This window comes from Pungitius pungitius, chromosome 14 (assembly GCF_949316345.1).
Source record: "Pungitius pungitius chromosome 14, fPunPun2.1, whole genome shotgun sequence".
In the NCBI taxonomy this organism is placed as follows: domain Eukaryota; kingdom Metazoa; phylum Chordata; class Actinopteri; order Perciformes; family Gasterosteidae; genus Pungitius; species Pungitius pungitius.
Genome location: NC_084913.1, coordinates 14,995,920 through 15,023,171, shown reverse-complemented (window position 1 = coordinate 15,023,171; position 27,252 = coordinate 14,995,920). Strand labels below are relative to the sequence as shown.

The 27,252-nt window shown below is 41.3% G+C and overlaps 1 protein-coding gene across 1 annotated transcript in view; it reads left to right on the top strand.

The window, feature by feature from the left end:
- The window catches only part of LOC119227825 (leucine-rich repeat and fibronectin type-III domain-containing protein 2), an 84,260-nt gene extending 74,361 nt beyond the window's left edge, over positions 1 to 9,899 (top strand). Inside the window, exons 4-5 of the mRNA XM_037486942.2 lie at positions 2,463 to 3,859; positions 5,944 to 9,899. Of these exons, the coding sequence (XP_037342839.2) occupies positions 2,484 to 3,859; positions 5,944 to 6,931 (2,364 nt within the window). The 5' untranslated portion in view covers positions 2,463 to 2,483 and the 3' untranslated portion in view covers positions 6,932 to 9,899. The remainder of the gene's footprint in view (positions 1 to 2,462; positions 3,860 to 5,943) is intronic.
- Positions 9,900 to 27,252: the final 17,353 nt, after the last annotated feature.

Sequence of the window (27,252 nt, the reverse complement as noted above, 5' to 3'; positions counted from 1 at the left end):
CCAGACGTGTCCAATTACTCCAACACTAGAAAGTTCCAAAGTCAAAACGTGTTGAAAAAACAAGATCATTTTCAATAGTGTGGGTTTATTTATTTTTTTAAACTCTAACTGCTTGAGTATTCCATCTTGACGACACCAATCATACAGCCAGGAAATGGATAAAAAAATGGTAAAACCACAAGCCTCTTTTTGTTTAAAAATACAAACAACGACACTTACATTTATTATTTTGCTTGAGTACCTTAAATTAGCTGTTTACTATTGTTTACCCTTGATTGCCATGTGAGGAAAGTTTTAATCAGTACCTATTGCAGCTAGCTTTCCAGGATTGACTTGTTTAAACAGAGCCATGGGGAAGTGTCACTGCAGGGCTGCGTGCACCGTGCAAAGTCCTCATCATGAGGTAGCCTTTTAAGAAAAAGGTAACTTTTAGGACGTTAGGAATGCTGGTTGAACATTTGCTGTGAGGACGTTAGCAAACTGTTTTGACATTTAGTATAGACAGCATTCTAGAAACAAGTTGCGCAGGGAGTAGCCCTACTTGGAAATTGAAATACCACAAATGTAATGAAAAGTAGCCTTCCAGTATTTTATCACAGAGGAAGAATGCAAAGCAAACCAGGAAGCCGCAGGGGTTCCAAGTAGTCGAACAGGTTAATAATTAATTAATTAATTTCAGTTCTGAATGTCATCGGCGATGCTCTTTGAAACTGAACGTGTGCCTGTTGGTACAGCAGCAGTATCTTTCTCCCCTTGCATCGAATCCTAGATGGTGATAAAGACTCTGTAAAGCATATAAGTTGTGCCGTTAAACATCCTCAGTGGTTTCATTTATATATTTTCCACCTAGTTTCTTTGAAAACCCTCACGCACAATTGTCCATTTTCATCATGCGAGAAAAATCAGAAGAGAGCAAGAGAAAGGCAGCTTCCAAGGATCTGCAGGGCTTTTCAGTTGCTGTTTATAGATGTTGTCTATACAAATACAGTCTGTCTACATTGCCACTTCTCACTGTGAGGCTGTATGGGGATTAGCTTCAAAGTTCTGAGAAGTACCGAACAATATGAATCCAGTCTGCAACTATTTGGTTACAAGAAAAGAAACTTTTCCACAGACTAAGATTTCTATAGTGTTGATCAATTTTGAATATGATAGGCTGCTCAGAATGTAGCAGCCAAGAGAAACTTTATTTTAGTAGTTTGAATGAAAAAAAGGAAGATTTCTGTCTTCAAACTGAATATTTGTGTAAATTGTAATAATCAAAGAGTTTTATAAAGTGTTAATTCCTCCACAACTATCTGTTTTGTTTGTCATTTTGTACTAATTAACTAATTAACACACAGTCCAGATGCAGTTGCACTTGAAGACACAATTAGGAACTGTTATATTTATTTATATATCCTCTTCTAATTACGAGTTATTGCAAAGTGGAGTGTACACGTGAAGGGCCATTCTCAGCATCTCTTACACTGAGTCATTTTGAACAATGGCCACAATGTGTAGTTCCTCTCTTTGCATCTAATCAGAACCACGCAGACCAGAAGACAAATTTCATTAAATAATAATTAAATAGATTGAAATAGATTTTTTGGCATTGAGTTTATTATGAATGGATGAATCTGGGGGATTTAAAAACTTGTTGGATGAAGCATAGTGTGGGATCCACGCAGAGGAGTAAGCCAGGTGTGAGGTGACGACTTTCATAGAAGTGTGCCAATAAAGTCAGTCTGATTAGCTGCAACTCAAAAAAGACAGAATGATACAAATGAAAAACACAGGGACAGTAAATGTACGGATCGAAACTATAATCCTACTCTGTTTTTACACTTAGATTGCCTAGATGATGCATCTTTTCAACATGCATTGCTTACTGCATGTGCCCCTCTTCATCTAGTTTCCAATGCATGACAGGCAGCAGACTGTATCTGTAATGAAAGCTTATAAATATGTGCATGAATGAAAATAGCTTCTTAGCTGTTTAATGCCAGGCTTTATTCGAGGATCTTTGTGTGAATTCTCACACCTTCTTTGCATTGCAAAATGCATACATGGCAACGTTAAGATGGAGAATATTAAGGTGAAAAAATCCACAAGGATGATTATCAGACCATCTCATGAAGCCACCGTGGTCCATCTACCACAGTAGAATTTTATCTGTCTTCCACATGCACACCAACACAAACACACACAGACTAGTACACACTATTCCTGGATTCCTGGATTATAAATGGGTACTGTTACATGTATTGCATTTCTGCATCGAGCACTAAAATCATCACACATCATACTTATGTAACAATGAAAGTTTTATCAAACACCTGAAGCTCAGGGTTTACTACAGTTGATAGCTGGTTAAGCGGCACTAAGTTATCCCTTCATCTTGTGCAACAGGATTTTGTCCAACATGGGAAATGAGAGTTTGTCATCTCTAACACAATCCTTGTTGTCTTTTGTTTCTGCAGGTCCCCTTTGTATGAACTAACATGGACAAAGTGGTCATCAGTCTCCTGCTTCTGGGAACCGCAGTTGCGATGGTCCATGCATGTCCCAAATATTGTGTCTGCCAGAACCTTTCTGAGTCATTGGGGACTTTGTGCCCCTCCAAAGGCCTGCTCTTTGTCCCACTGGACATTGACCGGCGAACTGTGGAGCTCAGACTCGGCGGAAACTTCATCCTCAAAGTCACAACTCAGGACTTTGCCAACATGTCCGGTCTAGTTGATCTCACCTTGTCTAGGAACACCATCAGCGCCATCCAGCCTTTCTCTTTCCTAGACTTGGAGACCCTGAGATCACTACATCTTGACAGTAACCGGTTAACTCAGCTGGGACCGGATGACCTCCGAGGGCTGGTTAACCTGCAGCACCTGATCCTCAACAACAACCAGCTGAGTCAGATCTCTAACACAGCCTTTGACGACTTGTTAGGGACGTTAGAGGATCTGGATTTGTCCTATAACAACTTGCGCAGTGTGCCTTGGGAAGCCGTCCGCAAGATGGTCAACCTCCATCAGATGAGTTTGGATCATAACCTCATCGCCTTCATTTCCGAGGGGACTTTTACTGATCTGGATAAACTGGCCCGCTTGGACCTCACGTCAAACCGTCTACAGAAGCTCCCTCCAGACCCGATCTTTGCACGCTCCCAGAGCAATGCGGTGGTGGGCACTCCTTTTGCACCTCCTCTCTCTCTAAGCTTTGGCGGAAACCCATTACACTGCAACTGTGAAGTGCTTTGGCTTCGAAGGCTGGAGCGTGAGGATGATATGGAAACCTGCGCATCTCCCGCTAGTCTAAAAGGGCGCTACTTTTGGTTTGTTCCTGAGCCAGAGTTTGTTTGCGAGCCCCCCTTGATCACGCAGCATACCCACAAGTTACTCGTGCTGGAAGGGCAAACTGCAAGCCTGCGCTGCAAAGCAGTTGGGGATCCAATGCCGACGGTGCATTGGGCTGCACCTGATGACCGTTTGATTGGCAACTCCTCCAGAGCAACAGTATATGAAAATGGCACCTTGGATATCACAATCACAACATCCAAGGATTATGGGATCTTTACTTGCATAGCTGCCAATGCTGCTGGGGAATCTACGGCTTCCATAGAGCTGTCAATCATTCAACTCCCCCATCTGAGTAATAGTACAAATCGTACCACACAGTCTAAGTCGGGGCTTTCGGATATAACTAGCTCCACCAAAATTAGTAAAGGTGAACCCAAGCCGCTACCAGAGAAGGTGGTGTCTGTATCCGAAGTGACTGCCGTCTCTGCTCTGGTCAAGTGGACTGTTAGCAAATCATCTCCTAAGGTCAAAATGTATCAGCTTCAGTACAATTGTTCAGAGGATGAAGTCCTCATTTACAGGTAAGAATGAACTTGGTTCTTCCAGGTATGAGATGAAATCTTTCTGGTAATAGTGTTGAATCAAACCCGTTTAATTTCACTTCAAAACTCTGACTTCTCAGCTTCTTCAGTCAATTCATAATTGTTTTCTGGGTTAGTCCTTGGGACTGAGTTAGTCCAATTTCTTTTGAGAGTTACTTTTTCTTAACCCTTCTTGAGAAGAAGTGCACATTCATCAGAGGGAAATCCTTGCCCTGAGCCATTAATTAGAAATCCAAAAAGAAAAAGGATTATAGACATAGACTCATTTTAATGTATCCTTCCTAAGCTGCTAAAGTTCATAAAGTGTAAGCTTTGAGACTGCAGCTGGAGATCTTTGGGCTCTGTGAAATCAATTTCCTACGTCAAATGAGACATTGCGAGTGGTTGCATTTGGCCGAGATAATTGAGCTGGAACCATGGAATAGAGCCTACGCATTTAGCATTATATCAATCCCTGCAAGAAAGTTTAAAAAGCCAAAAGGATTTGCAATCAAATAGATGCATGTCTCTTAAATCTAAAAAATATTTACTTCATTACATTTTACAGGTCTTTACAGGTCAGATATTTCTCTGTATTTGACCCTAACTTCCTAAAATGAATGTTTCTGGCAAATCCCTTTACCAACTCCTCACTCGAAAACCTACACTACCTGTACCTGTACCATTCCAGCAAGAGCAGTTCAATGACGGACCATTGACAGAATAAGTCTGGTTATATCTGGGAATATTAGATTAGATCTGCATGCGAGATTGAAGAAAGATATTGCTTTGTTCAAAGAATGAGAATGCAATCAATAATAGAGTTGGTTATCTGATTATTTTTCTTGCACAAAGCTTGCTGTATCACATTATTACCACCCACCCCAGAAAAACCCATTACATTTCAGGACCTTTTTCTGTCAGTTGTATCATCTGCATTTCTTGCAAATGCCTCTTTTTCCACTAATGTCAACACACTGATCTGTGCCTCATAAACAGTTTTCACTATTTTCAGTTGCATAATACTTACAAAATTGATTTAACAGTTTTCATAATCAGTCATACGGTATGTCATTTGCGTACCTTAGAAAAACAACCAAAAGTAATAAATGATACATAAAATGATGGCTGCGGAGTCCCTGTTACATTTCAGAAGACAAATTAGGATTCGGCACGATAGCTTGCACAGAGAAGTACTAACTACTGTCTTTGAATTAATATTACCATTGCTTTATCGCTCCCACGTGCACACCTACAGCACTGCTAGTTTGCTGAGACCCCGGGTGCTGCTCACACTCAACCAATGGCATGATTAAAAATCTAAGCGACGTGGGGAGGACAATTAATGCATGCAGTTTTCTCATGTGAGCCAACGCAGTGTCTTTGCGGCAGAGAAAGAAAGCAATTAAGGGGCAATAACTGAGCGCAACTCCACTATTTTGGAGGCAATTCAGAGCATTGTAGATAGTTTCTGGATAGAAGATACTCCTTTGAAACTATGTTTCTTTTCCACTCCAGTAAAAGAGTAACATGGAGTCAACATTTTTGGCTAAAGGGTGCATACACCTTTTCTCTCAGACATACCCTCAATTTAGCTCAAGTACCCCTTCAGTAATGCCACCCACCCTGTCTAATATTACAACTATTCATCATATCAAAGCAGATATTAATGCAAATACTTCTTATAAAACAAGAAAAATGAATGTCAGCGTTGTTGTTAGCTATAGCAACGCTGATTTCATCACACAGGTTGGCCAACAGGTTTGCAGTTAAGTAGGGAAATGTGCGGGTGTCGAAACTAAAATTTGCCACACAGACCTCTCTATATGCAGTTTGTTTTTGAGTTTTTTAGACCAAAAAAAAAGAGTTGAGAGTTGTGTGCCAGCTGGATTGGCCGGAATTGAATTATTATTACTGCATCACAACTTCCCAATCAAACCACAAAAGCAATTTGACCACACTTTGATCAAAGCAGACTAAAAGTAGGCGCGTAAAAAAGCATCCTGACTTTGTCTAAAACTCCTATAGCAAGAAGTCATTAGAGGTTTCTAATGCTGTGTCTTCTTCTTTCTGTGTCTTGCCAGGATGATTGCTGTGACTAACCGAGCCTTCGTAGTGACGAGTCTTGTCCCGGGGATGCAGTATGACCTGTGTGTCTTGGCCATCTGGCATGACACCGCCACCACCCTGACTGCCACCAACATTGTCGGCTGTGTCCAGTTCATCACCAGGGAAGACTACCCGCAGTGCCAGTCGCTCCATAGTGGCTTCCTGGGTGGCACCATGATCCTCGTCATCGGTGGCATCATTGTGGCCACGCTGCTGGTGTTCATCATCATCCTCATGGTGCGGTACAAGGTGACCAGTGGCATACAGACTAAATTACCTGCTTTGAGCAACACATACTCACAAACCAACGGAGGATTGAGTAGGTTCAATGGTGCCCCACCTCAGGTGAAGTCCACAGTGGTGGTTATGCATGAGGAAATGGTAGAGTTCAAGTGTGGATCCCTTCAGAGCAGTTTGTCCTCGTCCTCATCGTCCGCTAACTCATTAGAAAGCCAAACAGGAAGAAGGGCTGTCGATCGCCACAGTATGCAGGGCAGTGAATGCAGCACGCTGCCCAGGAGCAAGTTCAGGAGGCAAAGGCACACTACTAAAGCACAGCCAAACCTGGACCACCTTTTAGGGGCATTCACCTCATTGGAGCTGCGAGGGGTAGGGAGGGAGCACCACGGGACGTTTGCCCCACCCAGCACTACCAATGCTGTGATGACGGTGGCTGTGGTACCCCCATCAGACAAAGAACCCCTGCTCGGGAGAGCAGAGTCCACCACCATGCTGGGACGTCTATTAGGGATGCCCCAGGAAGTTATGCCCAAGAGGAGTCACTCGTTTGACATGGGTCATGTGGGGGCAGAGCAGTGTCGCAGCAGCTACCCTCGCAGGATCAGCAACATCTGGACTAAGCGCAGTCTGTCCGTTAACGGCATGCTGCTGCAGTACGACGACAGCGAGGACGAAAAGCCTACTTTTGAGAGCTCTGAGTGGGTGATGGAAAGCACAGTTTGAATGGTTCATGGCAAACAGATCTCTACCAGGAGCTGAGAGAACTTGAGTTTTACAAGCAGGGTGTTCCAGAAGGAATCTGCCTTTGGGTATTGCATGAAGTTTACCCAAGTAAATACCGTCTAAGTAATTATGTGACAAAAAGAGACAAATTGAGAGATTCCTGGACATGATCTCAAACCTCCGACAGTGTCTGACTGTGTTAGATATTGTTCCTGTCTTAAAATCAACTCCAAACCTTAGATTGTGCGGAGAGGAATTCCAAGTGGATTGAATCATTCTTTGTCAAAAGAACTCAACAAAGACAATTTCCCCCAGCTGTGGGGAACTGGATGGGCATCACAATAACTTAGACCCTGAGTAATGCAATGGGACTGCTGCAACAGTAAAGAGAAAGACCAGAGGAGCAAACATAGAAAAGTCTACATCAGTCTTTTTTTTCTATTTTTTTTTTTATTTGAGGTTATTCATCAGCAGGCATGGCCCTTTAGTGAGGCTATAATATACACAAACAGAAATCACTCCTTCACTTACGGCCATTTCACATCCCACAAATGTATTCAGTAAAATTCCAAATTTTTGCTTTTCCCAACATTCTTCTAAATAAGGTTTCAGTGACACTTAATCACAGTACGCCGGTCTTGTATTCCTACCTCGTGTTTTTTATGACATGAGGTCACTTGAATATAAAAACAAATGGAAATACAAACAATCCCAAATGGTGATCACATAACACAAAGGAATTTCCTCGATTGAAAATGCGTCAAAGAATGATTCAGTCTCCATCGAATCAAGTTAAGTAATGTTCTCAGATCTGGTTCAATTCCTGCTGTAAGGGAAATGTATTTTTTCAAAAGGCTTTGATACGCTTCCCGTCGGCCAATGCGGTTGACAGTGGTCCCTGTAGGCTTAAATGCCATTGATGTAAACCAAGTGTTCGCCTCAGGAAACGGTTTTAGATGCTATCAACCCATATTACTGTCGCCAGACGGAAATAGCCTTTGAAACCCATAAAGCCCACTTAATTATTCACTTTTAACCATAGCAGAATGTATTATATCGCTCCAAATCTCTTTTGGTAACACAAACAAGAGGGTACAACAATTACTCATTCAGCCCTGGTTAAATGGCAATATGACTCCCAATTGACTTTTAACGGCTTCATAAAGGTCGTTGCTGCTCAGGAGAGGACGTTAGGTAGAGAAAACGGAAGAAAGGGGAGAAGCTTTTTAAGGGCCAAACAGCTAAAACTCTCTGGAAATCCATTTCAACGGATTGCATGATACAGGACCAAATGTATCATTTGAAGTGATTCATAGAACGGAGCCATTTTATTTTCATTGACCCTCTTACGGAGATGTACATTGCAGTAAGATACTTTAAAATAGTGGCTATTCTGGTTACTGCCTACGATGAGCACATACATCCTGATAAATGTGGATGCCTTTATCAATATATTGTGGGATTTTGCTATATTTTGAAGATGTTGGGTGTTCATATCTTTTTTCTTTTTCTCTAATCGTTTTCATCCCTAGGTGTACCGTTCTGTATATTGGAATTTTTTTGTACAATAACTGGGTAAGAATGTAAAGGGGGGGAATCGTGCAGTAGTACTTTTGTTTTCATGTGAAGCAAACAGTGAGAAGGTCCTTTACTGTGCTGTACCAACTTGGTCATTGTTAATTAGCTCACTGAGATGGGATTTTACATGATACTACTTGTAAAACACATGGCTGTTTTCAAAGATTCAGTTCATCAAAAGTACTATCATACATATTTTACCTTGATTTTATTACCAGTGGGTGGTTTTCCATGTTTGGTCAATTTATCAAATCAATGAGCAGGACTGTGCTATAGTACTATTGGATTTCATCTGATTGAAGACATTCTATTTTTCCTTAATCTCAACAAATTCTCATCGCTATTCCTCTTGTCCGAGGATAACGTGTAGACAATGACATTATCATGAACACCAGATCTATAGGGTACTTTTGCAGATCGCAGACTGTTAAATGGCAGCTGGACTCTTGGGATATGAAGCAAGAGCCATTGGATCACACATCAAACGAAAAACCAACCTGACAGGCATGAAGTAATGTGTTTGTGTCTGTTAACCAGAGCCCATTTTTAGAATTTAATTAGGCATTTGAGTGGCGTTGTGGAGAATCACAAACAGGGTAGAGAGCTCAAAAATGACTTACACAATGTTGGTTTTGGACTTTGGATGACACACTGGTGTATTAACTATTGCCCACTCTTGCAATGGAAGGTTGGATGGATTGAGGCATTCATGAAACATGAAACGTTTTTGCATCACTTTAAATAATTTAAAAAGAGAGCTGGGAATTCCACTGAGAACGCATAACTCATTCTAAACTTACCTCAACAAATTTGAATATTTAACTCTTTGAACTTATTTTTCCCCTTTGAGGTTAGTGTCACATATCCAGGAAAGTATATTTCTGAATAAAAAGTGTTATTAAAGCTTTTTATATATTAAATTGCCAGTGAAAATTGCATTCCCCTCCGTTGTAGTGGCTGCAAGAAGAAATCTCAAAGATATCAATGAAACATGGATAAATGTTATGTTTCATGTCATTTTGGTGAACTGAGCCTTTGACCTGCTTTCTCTACCTGTGACATCATGTAACATCCTCTTTCATTCTGCTTACTGACAATACAATTTAATTGTGTATTTGACTCAACATAGTCATGACAAAAACAAGAAGAAAAAAAACTCTGTGTGAAAACATTTTGCTACAAAAGATAAAATATTGATGAATTACTATGAACCAAACTGGCTCTTTTGTGTTTCCTCTTCTTGTGACATCTCACAGATACACTAATTATGTTGCCTTCCTTTGATTATATTACCAATTGTATTTTTGTGTTTTTTTTTTTCTGCCTTCATCCCTCGGAGCCTGAAGTGTTACCTTACAGTTCTGTCCACTATAAAGTACACAGAAGCCAATCGAGTTTCCTTCCTGCCTCGTCTTTGTTTACTGAAGCATGACCCAAGGGTTTTTCTCCTGTGGTCCAGCTGCTGCTATCAGGCTAGTCGCTGCTGACTCACCTCAGTGCTGCCCTTAATACAAATCACTGGTACATGCAGCTCCTGGCCAGGTCCCATAAAAAGGCCTGAATTCATATAATCTGTCAGGAAAGGTGCTTAGGGCAGCACAGAGTAAATATAATCTCCACAGGGGCCGTGCATGAGTAGAAAGTTTTGTGCACCAACTGAGGACTCAGGAACAACAAGGATTTTGAAAAGACTGTATGCATTGCCTCATGTATGAAATTGTTAGTAACATTCTGTTGTGTTTCCCACCAACTTTTACCGCTAAACGACAAACTCTATAACTCTGCCATGCCTCCTCTCCCCATACAGCCCCGGACCCAGGCTGTCCCCCTGACCTGAATACCCCAGGGTCCATGCACGGCTTCTTATCAACAGAAATGTACCAACATATATTAATAACAAATAGCTTATGTGAACAGCTCACTTTACCGGGAACGCTGTTAACGGCATTAGTGAAACGTCTGTTAATTAATGCCTTAGCTTTCAAAAAAATTTAAGATGTTGTGAAAACATGTTTTGAATGTATCAAAGTGAGCAGTTATGAAGATGAAATATCACTTCTAGAGTCCAGTAACCTTACATAGCCAGGGGGAAGCTAAAGAGAACGATGTGTGAGGTGACATTCAGCTGTAGCTTGGACATGTTCTGTAATATAGTAGTTACAGTAAAAATAGCTCATATCCTATGTAAGAATATACATGTTTTAGATGCTGTTCACTCATCTATTGATAGATTTCTTCTGCCTCAAGATTGTAATATTACTTTTAGTTAAAAGTACATGACTTGACTGATTTGAATTGAATTTTAATCTATTGGGAGATGTTCTTCTCACAGCCCAAAATATATTCTGCTCCTAAGGTGAAGCATATCTTTCTAATTTAAACCAAATAATAAGATGATAATCTGCCCAATTGGCCGTCTGTATCTGCATGCAAGTCTGCAAGTTTTTGGGGTTGTAAGGTTTTCACTGTTAAGCACAGCAGGTTGCTAGGCAACAGGAGCGACAAAGAAAAAGCTGATGAAGCAAGCAGGAAATCCCCCATAGGCCAGACCGCAGCATTTCCGCGACCGCTCAGTTCAGCCTATGCGGTCTTTGAAGGACCCAGCCCGGGTGGACCGCTAAGGCTGGGTCCTCATGAGGATGCAGCAGACGAAATGAGGCTCAGCCAGAGCAGCAGGAGAGAGGGGAAGCTCCATTGTGAACCTCAGTCTAAGATGAAAGCACAAGTTCCATCAGTACAAGCAAGTCAACAGCTAAAGCTGCTTGCTACCATGGTGCTATTAAGAAAGTTAGAAAATATAGATTAGAAAATATGTATTCACATGACAATTTTTAAGACCTCCTGTTTCTATAGCACTGCAAGGGTACATATCTGTCGGTTTATTTGGATCTATTATTATTCCACATCAAAAGACAACTGCAGAAAGACAACCTTGGAGAAGAACAGAAGTTTGATGCATACAGAGAGGGAACAGCAGATCTGATGACTATCATTGTTCATTTGACTGTGCTGCCTGCAGAGGACCTTAACACTCGTAATTGTCCTCCTCTCTGATCTCCGACCTTCAGTTTTATTCCAACAACTACAACAAAGTTTTTCTTTGCGGGGCAACGACCCCTTTTAGGCTTTGCAAAGTTATTTTTCTTCATTTCCTTTTATGCAGCATTTGCTGCCACAGCACACGCCGGGCATCTTTTGTCCCTGAGCTTGCCCTGCAGCTCTGTGTTTTGTCTAGACGGAAAGCTGTAATATTATACAACTATATTGAAGTTCATTTCTAAAAACTTTGCAGTGGCTGACTGTCAATTTCCTCAAAAAGTTGGAGTCGATTACAGGGGGCTCTCTGAAAGCAACCCTTACTGGTCCCCTACTAATGCAGACTCATCGCCACGTCCATGCAAGACTCACAGAATCCAATATTAATAACTTTCATTGTTAATAATGCCAGAGGGAACGCTTACGCCGCTTATTTCCCAGACAAAGCTGTCTGGCTGCAGGAAAGTTTGACAGCTTGATCAGAGATCGAGAATTTGATTCTGGCAGAGTTTATTTTGTCTTGTCTGGTATTCCCTGGCCCAGCCTTAATAAGTATCTTGTCACTCTTTCGCTCTCTCCAAAACAAGCAATTAAGTAATGTGTCAGAATGCAATGAAGTGGATGGCTATGAAATGCAATCACATTGCCACATTATGACATTATGGTATTTCTTAATAAAGGTGCCACTTAGGATTGGATTTATATTTCAAGTCATAACATAAAATGTGCAAATAAAAACATTTTAGATGATTATTTTTCACACTTTACCAGTGGATCATTTCCACTTGTTACAAGAATAGCCTCTCAAACAAAAACTTGATAAGTGTTCAAAGGATTTGGGGAAGGTACCCAATAGTCTGGATTAAAATAAGAAAAAAAAGTATATTTCTTAAGTAAGCATGCCTGCGATGTAATCTACAGTGACATTTTGACTTTTGTTTGATAAGTACATGAACAACGGCCTCCAAGGTGAGAGTCACTTTTTGTTTGACCCCAACGTTTAACGTTACGGAGTTTGTGTTAGTGTTTTAATCCTGATGTGTATTTTGCTATGAGACAGGCAAGGCCAAGTGTCTGTAATTTGGAGGGCTAATTTCTACTCACTACTTCCTCAGCATTGAATTGCAGACCCAAGTGTCACTTGCAAGTAAATATTATTGGGCATTTAGCAGCCAGGTGTTAGGTGGTGAATGAATTGTATAAATATGTAATATTTGATGTGCACAACCCGAAACAACCCCTTGAGCTATGGAGGAGTGAGAACCAGACGCCTTCCAAACGAGCCTCGGGGTAAGAGGCCCGCGGCCTGCCTTCTGGATTGCTGAAGAGGAGTAATTGCTGTCGCTCTCTCTTGCCTCAGGAAGAGCCCGGCGGAGCCCCGACGCAAACGGACAGTCCGGGGGAAGCTTTTGACTTACCTTTTTTGCCCCCCCCCCTCGCTTCTCCATCCATCCATCCATCCATGTTCAAACCGCTTATCCTGCACTCAGGGTCGCGGGGGGGCTGGAGTCTATCCCAGCCAACGGGCGATAGACAGGGTACACCCTGGATCGGTCGCCAGCCAATCTCAGGGCAACACAGAGACAAACAACCATTCACACTCACATCCACACACCTACGGGCAATTTAGAGTACCCAATCAAGCTGATCCCCAGAGCATGTCTTTGGACTGTGGGAGGAAGCCGGAGTACCAGAGAGAACCCACACAGACACAGGGAGAACATGCAGACTCCACACAGGAAGGCCACCGGGTGGAGATGAACCCAGGACCTTCTTGCTGTGAGGCAACAGGGCTAAGCACCACACCACTGTGCCTCCCCTCCCTCCCTTCTCCCCCTTAGATTATTTATTCTGAGCTGAAGGACTTCCTGTTGGCCATCAAGCCTTTTGTTGAATTTTCAAAATAAGACATCAGTATTAAGTTGAGAAATTGCTTTTACTTGAGTAACAACTGTCTGCTGTGATGTCTCTTGGCGGTTCAACTCAGCTGACGCCTGCCTCCCACCAACCCCGACATGATACGACATCCGCCTCTGTGTCATCCAGCTGGTCAGCATGATGAATGAATGGGACGCATTCAACTGTAGCAGGTACAGAATGTGTGATAAACTTGTTTGAATATCATGCATAACCTCCCACCCCTGTAATTGAGGAGGGAGATTTTCCCTCTCAACAACAAGCATTATGAATATTTTATGGCACACTTTCAATTCCGAAATGCTCCAGGACATAAACTCCATTCACGGGTATTAACACCCAAATTCTATTTTCTCAGGCCTATCTGCTAGGTAACCCCTCATTCTGTTTTTTTTGGCTTCATCAGAAGGGGAGGGGGAAATAGGACTGAAGACCAGCGCCAATTATGATTTATTCTAGAGTTTTCTCCCCTCATTTTCCCAGAGAGGAAAATTACCAGGACGACTGATTTAAAACAGCGTGTCTTGTCTGCTGAAGCGACATGGGATAAATGCATATTGTGCAGCCTTTTCTCATATTCTCAATTTTCCTCTCTTTCACCGTACCATTGACAATAAGGCAGTCACAATGCCATAAAATATACATATAGTCATAAAAATGTATTGCTGGTTTGGAAACACAGCATCTGAAATGTGCATTTGGGGAACGACTGCTCCTCGTTCCTGCAAGCACATATCTTCGGCCGTGTCTGGACTACTACTAAAGCATGAGATGGAGAAGAAGGACATGACCTGGAGCTGGCCAGGTTGAATAACAGGTCTTCAGAAAATCTACCACAATTTTAAGCCCATTTGCTGTTTTCTAATAAAACTTCACTTATTCCATTTGGCCCAGATGCTGCTATGATACCCCCTAAAATTTTGCGGAATTTTAGGCTGGTCTGTATGCTGTTTTTTTAACACTTTCCAAGCTTAAGTGTTTTTATTTTCAAATGTATATTAACAGTCTTGTTAATAGGATGTTACTCTCACCAAATTCCCAATAATGCAGTAAGCCAATACAGCTTGACCCGTCACTGTGGCAATTTCACTGTGAGATTGCCCGGTTGAACAAGGCACTCCATGTGCACATAATGTGTTAAATTGCACTGAGATGCCCTTGATATGCTTATGCTTCTTGATTGGGTACGATCCTCTCCAATAAACTCACTGGAGGATAGTTTCATCTTGCTTTTAAAAACACCCAACTTCACCATCATTTGTTTGTTTGTCAGTAGTTTGGTCTGTGAGAGCTGACGGGCACTGAGGTGTTGATTTAACATTGTTAAAGGTAACCAGAGTATCTTTTAATGACACCTCCTGCAGACTACGGGGAAATGAGGACAACGGCAATTGGCAGATAACCAATCGCAACGTGGCAACAGGCAGTCAGGCTCATTGGCATTAAACTCGAGTTGGATGTGAATTAAAACCACCGCAGAGGGGCCTCCAAAATGATTTAACTAGTGGTCCATGCAACAGCTCCATATGGCTGAGATCTTTTTTTTTCATTAACCGGCATTGTTTAGCTTCAGTATCCATACAGTCTATGTATGTCACTAATTGCGGCACCGATGCTGTCTTAGACAAACTATGAGTACGTCAACACTGGCATTTTGCAGGATGAATTGATATCCGTTTTTGTTTTTCTCTGCATTATAGCGAGTCTGCATGAAGCACAAGCATTAGCCAAGGTGGTAACAGTCAAAAAACTGAACACCACATTAAACATATCTTGCAACAACTCCAAGTTTTACATAAAAATGACTTGCCAAAAGAAAAGGACCGGATCCTAAATGTGCCAGTGTTTGTTCAGTGACAACCTACCAGCAGCCGTCGGAACCAACATTCCCTGGTCTTAGAGACTAAGTAAAGCTGCCTGTGCCTCCTGTGTCCTGGAGCCTTTATGTTTGGAGTCCCTGTGGACTACCTGTGCTGACAAACACAAAGGATCAGACCGAGACAGTGGAAAGTTAACAGCATTTTAGTTGCCTGATCATCGACGTCAAGGGGCGCATAATTGCACTTTTATCAAAAGAATTGCCCCCCCCTTACGTGCCCATTCAGTCGTTCTCTATACCTTCTAATTGGAGTCCAGGGTCACCACTGGAGTTTATTCAAGCAAGCTTCTGGACTGGAGACAGCGAGCCATCCTGGGCATGTCCTTTTCTAGGCGCCCTTCCTTTGTCTCTTTAACAAGGAGCGATAATCACCGTCAGGGTCTCGGCCTGCTGACGGATGAGCCCCTGATGAAAGACCCTAATGAGAATCGTCAGAGCTGTGTCGTTAGACTTAAGAGTAGCATTTCATAAGATTGCTATTAAATAAATGACCATCTGCGTGAATTCCAATTTTCACTGTGGAATTTCTTCACATGAACTAACTAGAAATAGCAACTCCGATATTGTTTAGGAAAATATTGTTGTTGTGGAAATATACATTTTTACTGGGCTTTATTTATGTAGGGGAATTTGGGTGGAGAAGTGGAATGTATGTCCATAACTATACTTTGATTAAAATAAAATCACCTGAAACTGTCTTTTTTGACAGACAACACATCTTTCATAACAGAGGGCCCTTTTCACAGAGCCCACCCCCCCCCCCTATATTGTATTTGTAAAAAAGATTAATCATAGATGTTACATTTCCCTTCTTTATTTGTCACCAATGTGTGGGTGTGATTAAGAGTTCACTTGCCTGTGGTTGCTATGCACTTATGTCTGTTTATTTGCATCAAGAAAAGCTCATCCATCCAATTACAGCACCCACGATTACAATTTACTTTACAGCGCTTTACAGCGGTCAAAACTGTTTGTTCTTCGTCCCATCAGAAACACCTGTCGAGCCCCCAAAGGTTCCTACCCTATATAGTGTGACACGCTGATGAGCGGATCATAACCTATACAAAATCTGCTCTTACACACCCTTTCAAATTTGTTAAAATAAAATAAAAACTTTGCTACTTGTTAAAAGCAAAATATTTTTATGTGATTTACATTCGCTCACATAAACACATCATCCATTTGTTCCTGGCCCCTCTGTTAAATTTTAGCACCCATTGTGGTTCACGAGTCAAAAGGTTTGCCCACTCCTGCTATACACCTAACCTAGGAGGGATATCTAATGGATAAGTACTGCAAGCTAGACTATTATGCAGTTGTTGACACAACACAGGGAGTCCCTGGGCCTGAGAAGGGAAGACATGGAGTTTAATATGGCTATAACATGAAACTAAAACTAGACTAAAACTAAGAAAGATTCAAATGACTAAATGTGACTAAAACATGCATTTTTGTCTAAAAGACTATATCAAAAATAGCTGCCAAAATTAAAACTGCTTCTCCATTTGCTCTGTCTCCCCAAACGACCCAATTAGCTTTCTATGCTCGAAGCCACAAACCTGTAATTTGTCACCCCACTCCGCCCCATTCCGTTGGTTTCAGGCCATGTGTTTGTTGCAGTGCCTAATCCGCTTCCCCCTGTGCTTTATCGGCCTGCTCTTACCCTGCAATCAGACCCAGCTCAGCAAACCTCGCCTTTCCCTCTTCATTCCCCTCGCCATCCTCCGCCCTAGCTCAACACTTCGACCTGTGCATCTGCCAGCCACCCACTTTGAGGTCATCCTTCATTCCCCCTGCCCATTACAATAAATCCCCTTTGTTATGATCTACAACTATCGGTATACATGTGCTTCTGTGAAAAATTTGTGTTGACATAGACCTATGCACGTTTTCTTTTCCAGTCAAACAGTAAACAGTCCCAGTTAAACAGTAGTCGGAGCAATGGCTTCAACAGACCTGTCCTGCCCACTTTTGCAAAGGATCGCCTTTAGGTCTCCCTGGTAACTGTACACCAATCCAAACCTCCATTTTACCATAAAAAGACAATACAAACACAAGCTCCAAAAAGACAATATTGTGATTAACATCCATCACTGTCCTTTAACTCAACACAACTAATCAATACTTTCCTGGACGAGAGGTCAATCCTCTCTCTCTCTCTCTCTCTTAAAGTAGTAGGACACAATTTTCATCAATGGTAAAAATATCTAATTGCCAATGTTTGTCTCAAGTTTGAAAGATCTGTAGCAAAGATATGCGTGAGGAAAAACCTGTGCATTCTCCTCGAGTCTTTCATCAACTTCACTTGATCGCTGGAATTAAGCTGTTCATAATATTCTCTCTCAAGTGTGGCAGTAAAAGATTGATTGACAGCTCTAATGGTATTGCACATCTGCCTTTATTCTCCTTTTCCTTCAGAAACCAGCGGACAACCAGGGGATTAATTGTGCATGCTGGGAGGAACTGTGTAAGGATAAAACCGCAGGGGGGGAGCGGTGCGTTGAGTGCCTTTAATATGAACCGTTATCTCAAAGCAGTCTACGGAGTATAGGTCAGCAATGTGAATGTTCTTGCTGTGTCTTTATATTCAACAAAGCAACTTTTCCCTCCACTAGTTCTGTGAAGCATGAAATAGTGGGGTATTGGAATCAACTTTTCTTGGGTCGGATTTTAGAGGCATAATACGCTCAAGTAAAAAGTTCAGCATTTCCTGGCAGAACTGCGACGAATAAAAAGGAATGTATTATTTTGCTTCATTGTGAGCAACCCTAAGAAATTAGAATTTTGCATCTGTGACTGTGCTATTTTCAAACATCACAGGGGGACTGAAAAAACGATGGCGAAAAGGGCCCGAAAGTTAGCTAGTTATCTCTGTCAGCAAAGTGCCTTATCCAAGGGTCAAGCCAGACACTCATCTAAGGGCTGTTTAAGCCAAACAGTGATGCACATGATGCATCTTAGCTTGACGAAGAAAACAAACGATTCCTCAAGAAAGTATTTTGTGAGGTCTCAAAATGCCAAATAAGAAGCGCGAACTAGCAAAGCGTTTTGAAGTTGAAGACTTTTCACTGGCGTTGACTCTTAATATTACAGAATGGACTGCTCACCAAACCCTGGGCCTGTGATGCTTTCAATTCCTCCACATGTCAAAGCAGATGAATGTGGCTCCAGTAGACTAATGCTCTTTGAGTTGTAGACTTTGGAGGCTTGTGTCTTTTTTTCCTTCCAGTCCTGTATCTGGATTAGATTTGGGAGTTTACACTCTAGCAATCCCTCCCCAATTGGTCACCTGAGACAGGGCTTCTCCTGACGGACGTGTCCACACAGCTCATCTAGCTCGAGCAACACATTCATTCCGTTTATTTGGGCACATGATTTGTGTTGTCGCACAAAATCTTGAAGACTAGAGACGACTTATCAGCGCATTATGTGCTGGAGGCCCCCCTAAAAAGCCAATTGATAGTTGAAGTCAGCCCTTATGGTGCCAAGTGGTTTTGTTGCCTAAACCCTACCATTTAATGGTTCCCCTGGTGACAGGACTTTCAGCAAGGAGACAGGTGTTTGTGCATCTTGAATTGTTGGCGAGATGTTATGTTAGTGACATTTCTAATTAACGTAATTTACATTGTTTACATGCTTATTTTAAGCCCAACCATTCCATTGGTATTTACCCGAGTGGTTTTGATGCCTAACCAGAAGAAAAAAAACATCTTCAGACACATATTTTTAACTAACTACAGTACTGCATAATGTATTGACAAGAGGGCCTATCATATACTTAGTTAGTAAAGAGTTACGTTAGTGGGTAGATCTTACATTTTGCATTCATAGAAGACTGCACAACAGCAACCTGCAAATTGGGAGGTAAGAGGATTTGTAATATATATATATATATTCATATTTACGGAATGTCAGCAACTGACCTATCGGCTTCTGAATTAGAAGGGGGGAACCTTCCCTGCTCTGAGTGTTGATCCCCCCGGCGCTCAGCCCCACAGATCAAGCAGTGTGCATGTAAATCCACCCGCGAAAGCTCTTCCCCACCACAGTGCATTCTGATGACTCTCTAATACACACATATTAATGGTGTAGAAATTATTCCCTTATTGGGCTGCCAAAGATATAGCGTCCTGATGCTTATGTTTATTTATTTATCGGCTGAATGATAAGTGTACACATCGTCTCTTAATGAGGAGACACTCTCAATTTTGTCGCGGTGGGATCACTGCAGGTATCAAATAAACAACGTTTAAAGAAAAACTCTTGAGATAAGAGAATGTGAAGGATATTTTACAAATGAATGTGTGTAATTTAAGCCAACCGCATGAAACAATGGGAACAACTGAGCATTTGCGGGGCTTCTGGCTTAGGCCGCTGCTCACGCTACAACTCTTGACTCTTGGTCAATGCGTTTAGCTCCTGTGGAACTTCGGGTTGCTAAAACACGACAACACGATTTCTACAGCCAAAAACAAGCTAAAATGTCAAATTCAGATGTCAAACACACAAAGCAAAGAAATTAAAAGTCCAACAGTAAACAAGGTGAGAAACATTGGAGGAGAATCTTTGATGAATCATGTGGGGCAAAAAGGCTTCATCCCCCCCTTTCCCTCCCATTGGCTCTCACCTTGCTTTTTGGATCCCACCTTACTCCTTTTTCACACGCCGTGGGCAGTGGAGGCCCTTTATTTCCAGGGATGTGGAGAAGCTTTGAGGGGGCTTTTTTCTTTTTGTTCTTTTATTAAAGAAGACCCCTGCTGGATTGGATCCATGCCGGGTCTTGCACATCACAGACAGTCCTATGATTTTCCCTTGAGTTATGATATCACAGCTTAACGTTTTGGAGAGCCACTCCATTCGTCAGCTATTGCAAGAACAGAGAGACAGCAGTTCAGCTGGTCCTCCTGCATTGTATCGAAACAGCAAGAGAACAGCTTTCTAAATAAAAAAAATCAATCTAGTTTTTTTTTCTTCCTTTGTCCACATTAAGCCTCCGATCCAATCGTTTTGCAGAGCAGGCAGAATGTCATTTGACTTAAAAGATAACAATTCTGCAGTGTCAAAACTCATTTTCCCACTGCACCGCTTGCAGAGACACCCTGAATGACAAGCCATCCATGTGACAATCAAATCGGCAAGGTGACATGTTGTGAGGTGTTATTTTCTCTGTGACACTTCCATGTCTCCCTTTCTTTGTCACTCTGATTGACAGGGAACAAGTAGCTCAGCACAGCACTGATGAATAAAAAACAACCCGACAAGACATAACTCTGTTTATTCTGTTTGAAATGAGAAAGCCCTAGATTCATTAGAGGTAGAAATATTGTTGGGAACAGATTTTTTTATGCAAATTATTTTTTGGTAAATTGTTGTTTCCCACAGCAAGACGTTGTAGATAAAAGGGGTCCTTTTGTAGACAGTGAAAGCGATGAAATATGGCAGAAATTGTCGGGGAGCTGCTGACTATGTACCAAAGCGCTTTACATCTATCTTATTTTTTAATCAGATCATCAACTGTTTAACTTAGTGAGGTCACTGATCACCCAATCAGCAGTGTCCTGGTTAAAAGGCAATACTAAACTATGTATTCAGAAAGCTAATAGTAGTTTGCTGCTGTGTGAGTTCTCTGATGTCAAACAGAGTACCTCTTGAATTTCTTCTAAAGTAAAGGAGACTTGTCGCCGATGTCTCGCTCTAATGCCACGGACTCACCTCCTCTAGATCTGTTTAGTTCTCGTGTTTTCCTTTTCTCTTGTTTCTCCTATTGTGGACGTGGCGTCTCTCTCACTCGCCCAGCTGGTGCCGGCTGCACACCTGGAACCACTCCTCTCATCAACGCTGCTGCGTATGAACCACGTTTCCTTCTTATTTCGTCTCCGTTCAACATCATCCCCCCCATCCGACGTCATTCTCTGGATGAAAGTCAGTAAAACGTCCCTGATCCCGGTTAAGAGGAGTCCCTTGGACGTTGGCAGTCTGCCACCAACACTGAGCCCGGTCGCCAAAAGGAATTGACTTCAAATTGACTATATAGCCATTTGTTGTTCCCTGTGGGAATTTGCCACAGAAACCTAAAAATCCTCGACAATTCTTCCAGATGAATGTTATTCTTTGGTAGAAGCACCTAGTTTCCAATTTTCGAAAAGGAAAGCCACTTGAGACACTTTTCTTTAAATCATTTAGGTTTATATTCTCAACAACGCAATGAAAGCAGATGTCGGTAATTAAATGGAACCTGGCTTATAGTGCAAAGTAAAAAGCATTCATATTATGTACATATATTTAGAATCTGTAGGCAATATTCATGAAATGAATGTACTTAAGTAAATAAAATAGCATATGAGAAGACTTGTTGTTGTGGGCACTTTGTGTTAATGGTTTGTGTGGTGTGTTTTACGGTAGCTATCATTGTTTATGCATCATGTTAGGAATTTAAGTAGAAGTGCACCCCTAGCGGTGAGAAGTATGTTACATGTAACAATGTTTAGTGTAGAATTGTAGTTTGTGTGATGTTGGATAGTAGATATTACATTTATATGTTAAATGAAGTGAATGTATTATAGTCAATAACAATTTATAGTCATGTAAATCATATAAATACTGTGTACATTAACATCCTGTCATGATGTAATGTTAAAACCTGGGGACGGAAGCTAATTTCCGTCCTATATGGATTTCTCCTATCTTTCCCCAAGAGAGGGTTTTTGTAGGAGTTTTTTCTCCTGTCAGGTATATAGCAATTGGATGCAAGACAGCTGAATGAGGCAATGTGTTGCACCAGATAAACTGTGATAAACCATTAAGTACTGTGATCTTATATGTTGTGTTGTAATTGAAGTGTACTAGTTATAAGATGACGAACTATGTATATGATGTTATTTTCACCCTTTGAGGCATAAAGCAGAGATGTGTTTAAATAGAATGCATTGGACTGTGAGGGAGAGATGAGACCGAGAGGGGGTTCCAGAGTCACACGTGGCAGTTCACATATCTCTCTTATATTACTATTCACATTGTTTTTCACTTTGTAATTGTAGGCCTTACTCTTTGTTTAGTTATTAAATACTTTTTGATTTTACAAGCCGAGGTAGTTGACTTTTGATTCACCGTATCCTGCCTGGACGAGAACAAAGGGAAGCTGGTCTCCCCTTCGGCCTTCAGAACCCAACAATCAGTGCAACATGCAACCAACTCAACAATACCCATCCTCTTTGGTAGGCAAACTAATAAAAAACAATGAACAGTTATTTACATTACATTATAATCATCCTCACAAGCATTTCATGAACCTGCACCAATAGTGATGCTATGCAGGCAGTGAACATCAGCTTTTAGAATGCAGTGTTACTTTCTTTGCATTGCTTCAGTCCGACCTCTCCCACGATCACATCCGAAAACAGCATCCCCCCCGAGCACCTGCATCTCACTGGTGTTTGTGGATTCCATCAGCATCAATACATCCTTGCCTCCCCTTTGTCTTCTCATGTCACACTGTCCTGCTCTGACCATGCCCCCCGCCCCCTTCTACTTGCACTAAACCAACTCTCCCTGCTTCATAGTCAGTCGTAGACATATAATCAATGTGGCTCGGCATCCCAAATCTTATTGACTTTTGTGTTATTTCAGGAAGGCTATAAAGAGTCGTCTGGGAGATGGTCTGTCACTGCTCCATCCCGTGGTATTAAAACCTCCTTCGCTACCCGCCAGAAGACAAGAGGTTGCAGACGATCGGGCTGCCCGCGATATACCAAATGCCGGGGGAATGGGTCTGCAGTGCCACTTTTGTATTGCAGGAGAGAACAGGTTCACCACTGTGTGTGATGAGAATACAAACACCAACCCAGGTCCTTCACAAATTGAGAAAACACTCCCGTGGGTGATTGTCGGATGGGACACAGCAGGATATTGAGAGGATGTCACATGAGCAAAGGGGCATAGAGTTCTTTTTTTTTCTCCCAAATTACTTTCTCTTTATCGACGCTCTGGACTGTCATAGCTTGCTAAATCTGTTTGCCATGGGTTCCAGTAGGGTTAGTTCATAAAGGACAACATTTCCCTTCAAATGGTTAGATGTTCATAAGTCTGGTCCTTAATAATAACAAATGGGTTTTGGAGTGGTGAATTCAATAAAATGTGATGGCTCACATGGTAAATTCACCCTACGTTATACTTCCACAAAACTAATTCCATCAGCCTACTCGGACAGGAAGGGAGCAACTACAAATCTTTTAATGTGGAACACATAAGCGCAGCTTAGTGGAAGCTTTCAGTTACAATGATGGCATTTTAACAGCAAAAGAAGAAGAAAAAGGCCAATGTGGAAATGCCTCAGACATGTATGCCCATAAAGCCATAAAGCCTGGTCTCTTTTACAGTCAAAAATCAACAAATATTGAAACCATAATTGTAAAAAACGGAAGTTTACACAATTTTGACATTTTGCTATCCCACGTCACTGTAGAAAAATGCCACATGAGAACATTGTTTACCGATATGAACAGCTGTGACAGGAGAAAAGAAACGTGGCAGGTTGTGTTCGCACTCTGTTCCTGTGGATGAAAGTACAACAAGATGACAGCAATCTCGTTAAACATATATATGTTTCATTAAAGTAAACTAACAAAAAAATGCGTAATTGAAAATGTTTTTTTTTAAACGAGAACACTTCTTACTAAATTATGAGAAAATATACTTCAGGAATAAAGGCAATGTTATGCAAACATTCTCTAGTCTAGTCCTCTCTGTTGTGTATGATATCGTATCACAGCAGGAATCTTATTAAGCCACTTACCATAAGCAGGAGCCTATGCAGTGATGATGTGGCCAGATGTGGTGACAGGGTACTCCGATGACATAATTCCCAGCAGGCCACTCATTCTCACGGTGTGGGGTAATCGCATTAAAAGAAAAGGCCACGTCTCATAGCTGTCATGCTGACAACAAGCAGACCCTGTGACAAAGCTTTGGGCCTCAGTGGGGATCATCATAATTCGCTGTGGTGCAAAAGCCAAAGGCGCCATTGAGGTTTTTTCCTTTGAGGATTCTCCAGTGCGGCGGGCGAAAAGACGTCGCAGTAGCAAAGCGTAACACCTCGGTGATCTGTTTCGACCAGGTGTCGCGTTTCAGTACAGGCTACATATGTTTGATTTAATAACCTGTGAATATATGATCACCTCTGCAAACTGGGCAATTGGAGTTGGGCTTTTCTTTTCTGGACCTTGATTGACCTCGTTTCAATCGGCCTGCCTCCATGAAATCAATAACTTTGAAATTAAGATGTGTGAGGGCTAGTGAGAAAATAAAAAATGACTTACTATATTGCTCGCAACCTATACGAGACTCATCCGTCTAGTTATGAGCTTCCATGAGCCCTCATGGTATTAGTAAATACCTTTATTTTTTGTGAGCAAGCAGCAGGATAAGATTACTGTGTACAATCGGGACAGTAATCTATGCGGTTATATCTTGTTATTGACGGCCCCAACAGAATCTTGTTAATGCTGAATCTTGCCCTAATTGGAGAACGCGATCAGCTCGACAGGGAGTTGAGTTAAGCTTCACCACGGAGCGTGTCTCTCTTTTTGTCAGATAAAAATGGATCAGCGTCCATCAATAGCTTGTTATTGCAGGAATAGAACTGCAAATAATCATCAAGTCTCCACATGCATCGACGTGTAAAGTCAGGTGATCTCGAGTCAAGTCAAGTAAAAAAGGCAGATTACAAGCATCATACCTGAGGAAGAGGTATTACTTACTTACTTTTACTTGCATATTTACTTTTGCTTTTGTGCTTCAGACCAGAATCTTTGTAAACCATTTATATATAGAAATTGTTTTTCCATGGAATTATTGTTAATCTGTTTTTAATATTTTTTTCTTCTTATGTTACTGTACTCATTCATTTAGTTGGCCAACTTACTGAATATTCTCAGTATCTATGAATAAATAACAAATTGGTAAACACAATAAATACAACATGTTTCAAAAATATAGAAAGTGTGTGTTTTCAGGTATGCTTACAACATGCATTGCATTTTATAAAGGTTTTGCTCAGTCCCCTCTCTCCTTTCTCATGACTAAGTGATTTCCTTTTAATGTGTTTGTGACAGATGAGTGATGTGTTTTTGGGGCCCTCCCTACCTGTTGTTGTTGTTCCAATCTTGTAATATCATGCAAATGGTTCAATTCATTTGATAAAGGGATTTGATTTTATAACTTGCTCCCATGAGGAAAAGATTCAGGTTTCTTATTTAGTCTGCATTGCTCATCTCTTCAGGCAAGCTTTGTGCTTTGAGTAGATGGAATCCGAGAGAAGAGACAAAGAGCGAAAAAAGCACTGAATCTGGACTAGTAACATCAATTGAAAGTATTGTCCGTCACATGCATGACAGATTGGAGATATCTGTTCAAACTCTCAGTTATAGTGTTTAAATGTGTATACGGCAAAGGGACAGTAAGAATAGTTTTAGCAGACAACGTCCTGTTACATGTTCTGATGCCGAAAACTTAGTGTCTGACCTTGTTTTCTGGGTTATGAGGAATTAGAGCAGTTATTAGCAGCAAAGCCAAGCACACAGACACACTCTGGAACACATGGAATATGTGTCCGGGTAAGTTATGAGGGGACCAAACAACCGAGAGCCGACTTTTTGCGACTCCATCAGAAGAAAGAAAAGAAATGCAAAAAGTGACCCTGAGCGTGCAAAGACAGTCTGAATTGGAAAAAATGCAATTTGTCAAGGGTAAACCCTTCTCACTATGTGACTGTTCGCACATTGTCATTATAAAAACATGTGTGTTAAATCTTTTTCTTTTCCACATTGTCAGCAAAGGAAATACCTGTTTGACCACCCCCCCCATCATTAGCTGTCTAATCTCGTCCTCCGCTGGCGATTGTTTACCTAATCTCGTACTACAATGCAGAGCGAAAAACTGGAAAAGACTTTGGCAATTGCATTTGCATCTCACACTTGAGTAATAGCTCTGTTGTGCTGAATAAGCAAGGAATCAGGATGATGCTCGTTCAGCAACAACACAGGGATTATTGTCAATGTTGAACAGGGATTTCATTGAAAGTAGGAACCTACATCAGCATAAAATAGCATTACAAGACTACTAGAACCAGCACAGAAACATGCTGTGTATAACACTTTGTTTGTTACTGTTTATGATGGATTCCAGATTACTATATTAAAATGTACATATATTATCAAATAAAGTTTAATTCAAATTGGCCAAAGAATATTAAATGAAATAGAAATCCTTACAAACGTGATCACATGGTAATGACAAAAACAACTTTTATATCAAGACTTCAGGGCCATTCCCCAAAAAACAATGGATCTAATCATGTGACATAACATTTACCATTGACATATATGCTAATGTGGATTAACTGGGTCGGGCCAGAATTGTTGTTGTGACTATTAAAAGCCCTAGCTTGTCGGTAAAAACCTTTAGCATAAAGGTTCAGATTAGAAAACTACGTTGGTGAATTGTTTTATAAACAATCACGCTATAACAAGCTGTTTTGTCCTTTAGATTTTAGGAAAAGAACAATTCCGTGACTCTGTGACAGTTCTTGGATCCCTTTTCATTACATGTCATTAAGCTGACTCTTTTATCCAAAACGACATACTATGATTCCATCAAATAAGCCGATTTACAACTTGTTATAGATAAGAGCCGTTATAAGTACAATTTAAGTGCTTTGTTAGTGTTTTCAGCCCAGGTATAGTCCGAAGAGGTGTGTCTTTAGTTTTGATGTAAAGACTCTCTGCAGTCCTGATGTCATCTGAGAGCTCATTCCACCATCTGGGAGCCAGGACAGCAAAGAGTTGTGAACTTGCCGAGTGCCGAGTGGAACAAGCAGCTTGGCAGATGCAGAGTGGAGAGTGAGGGTTGGGATGTA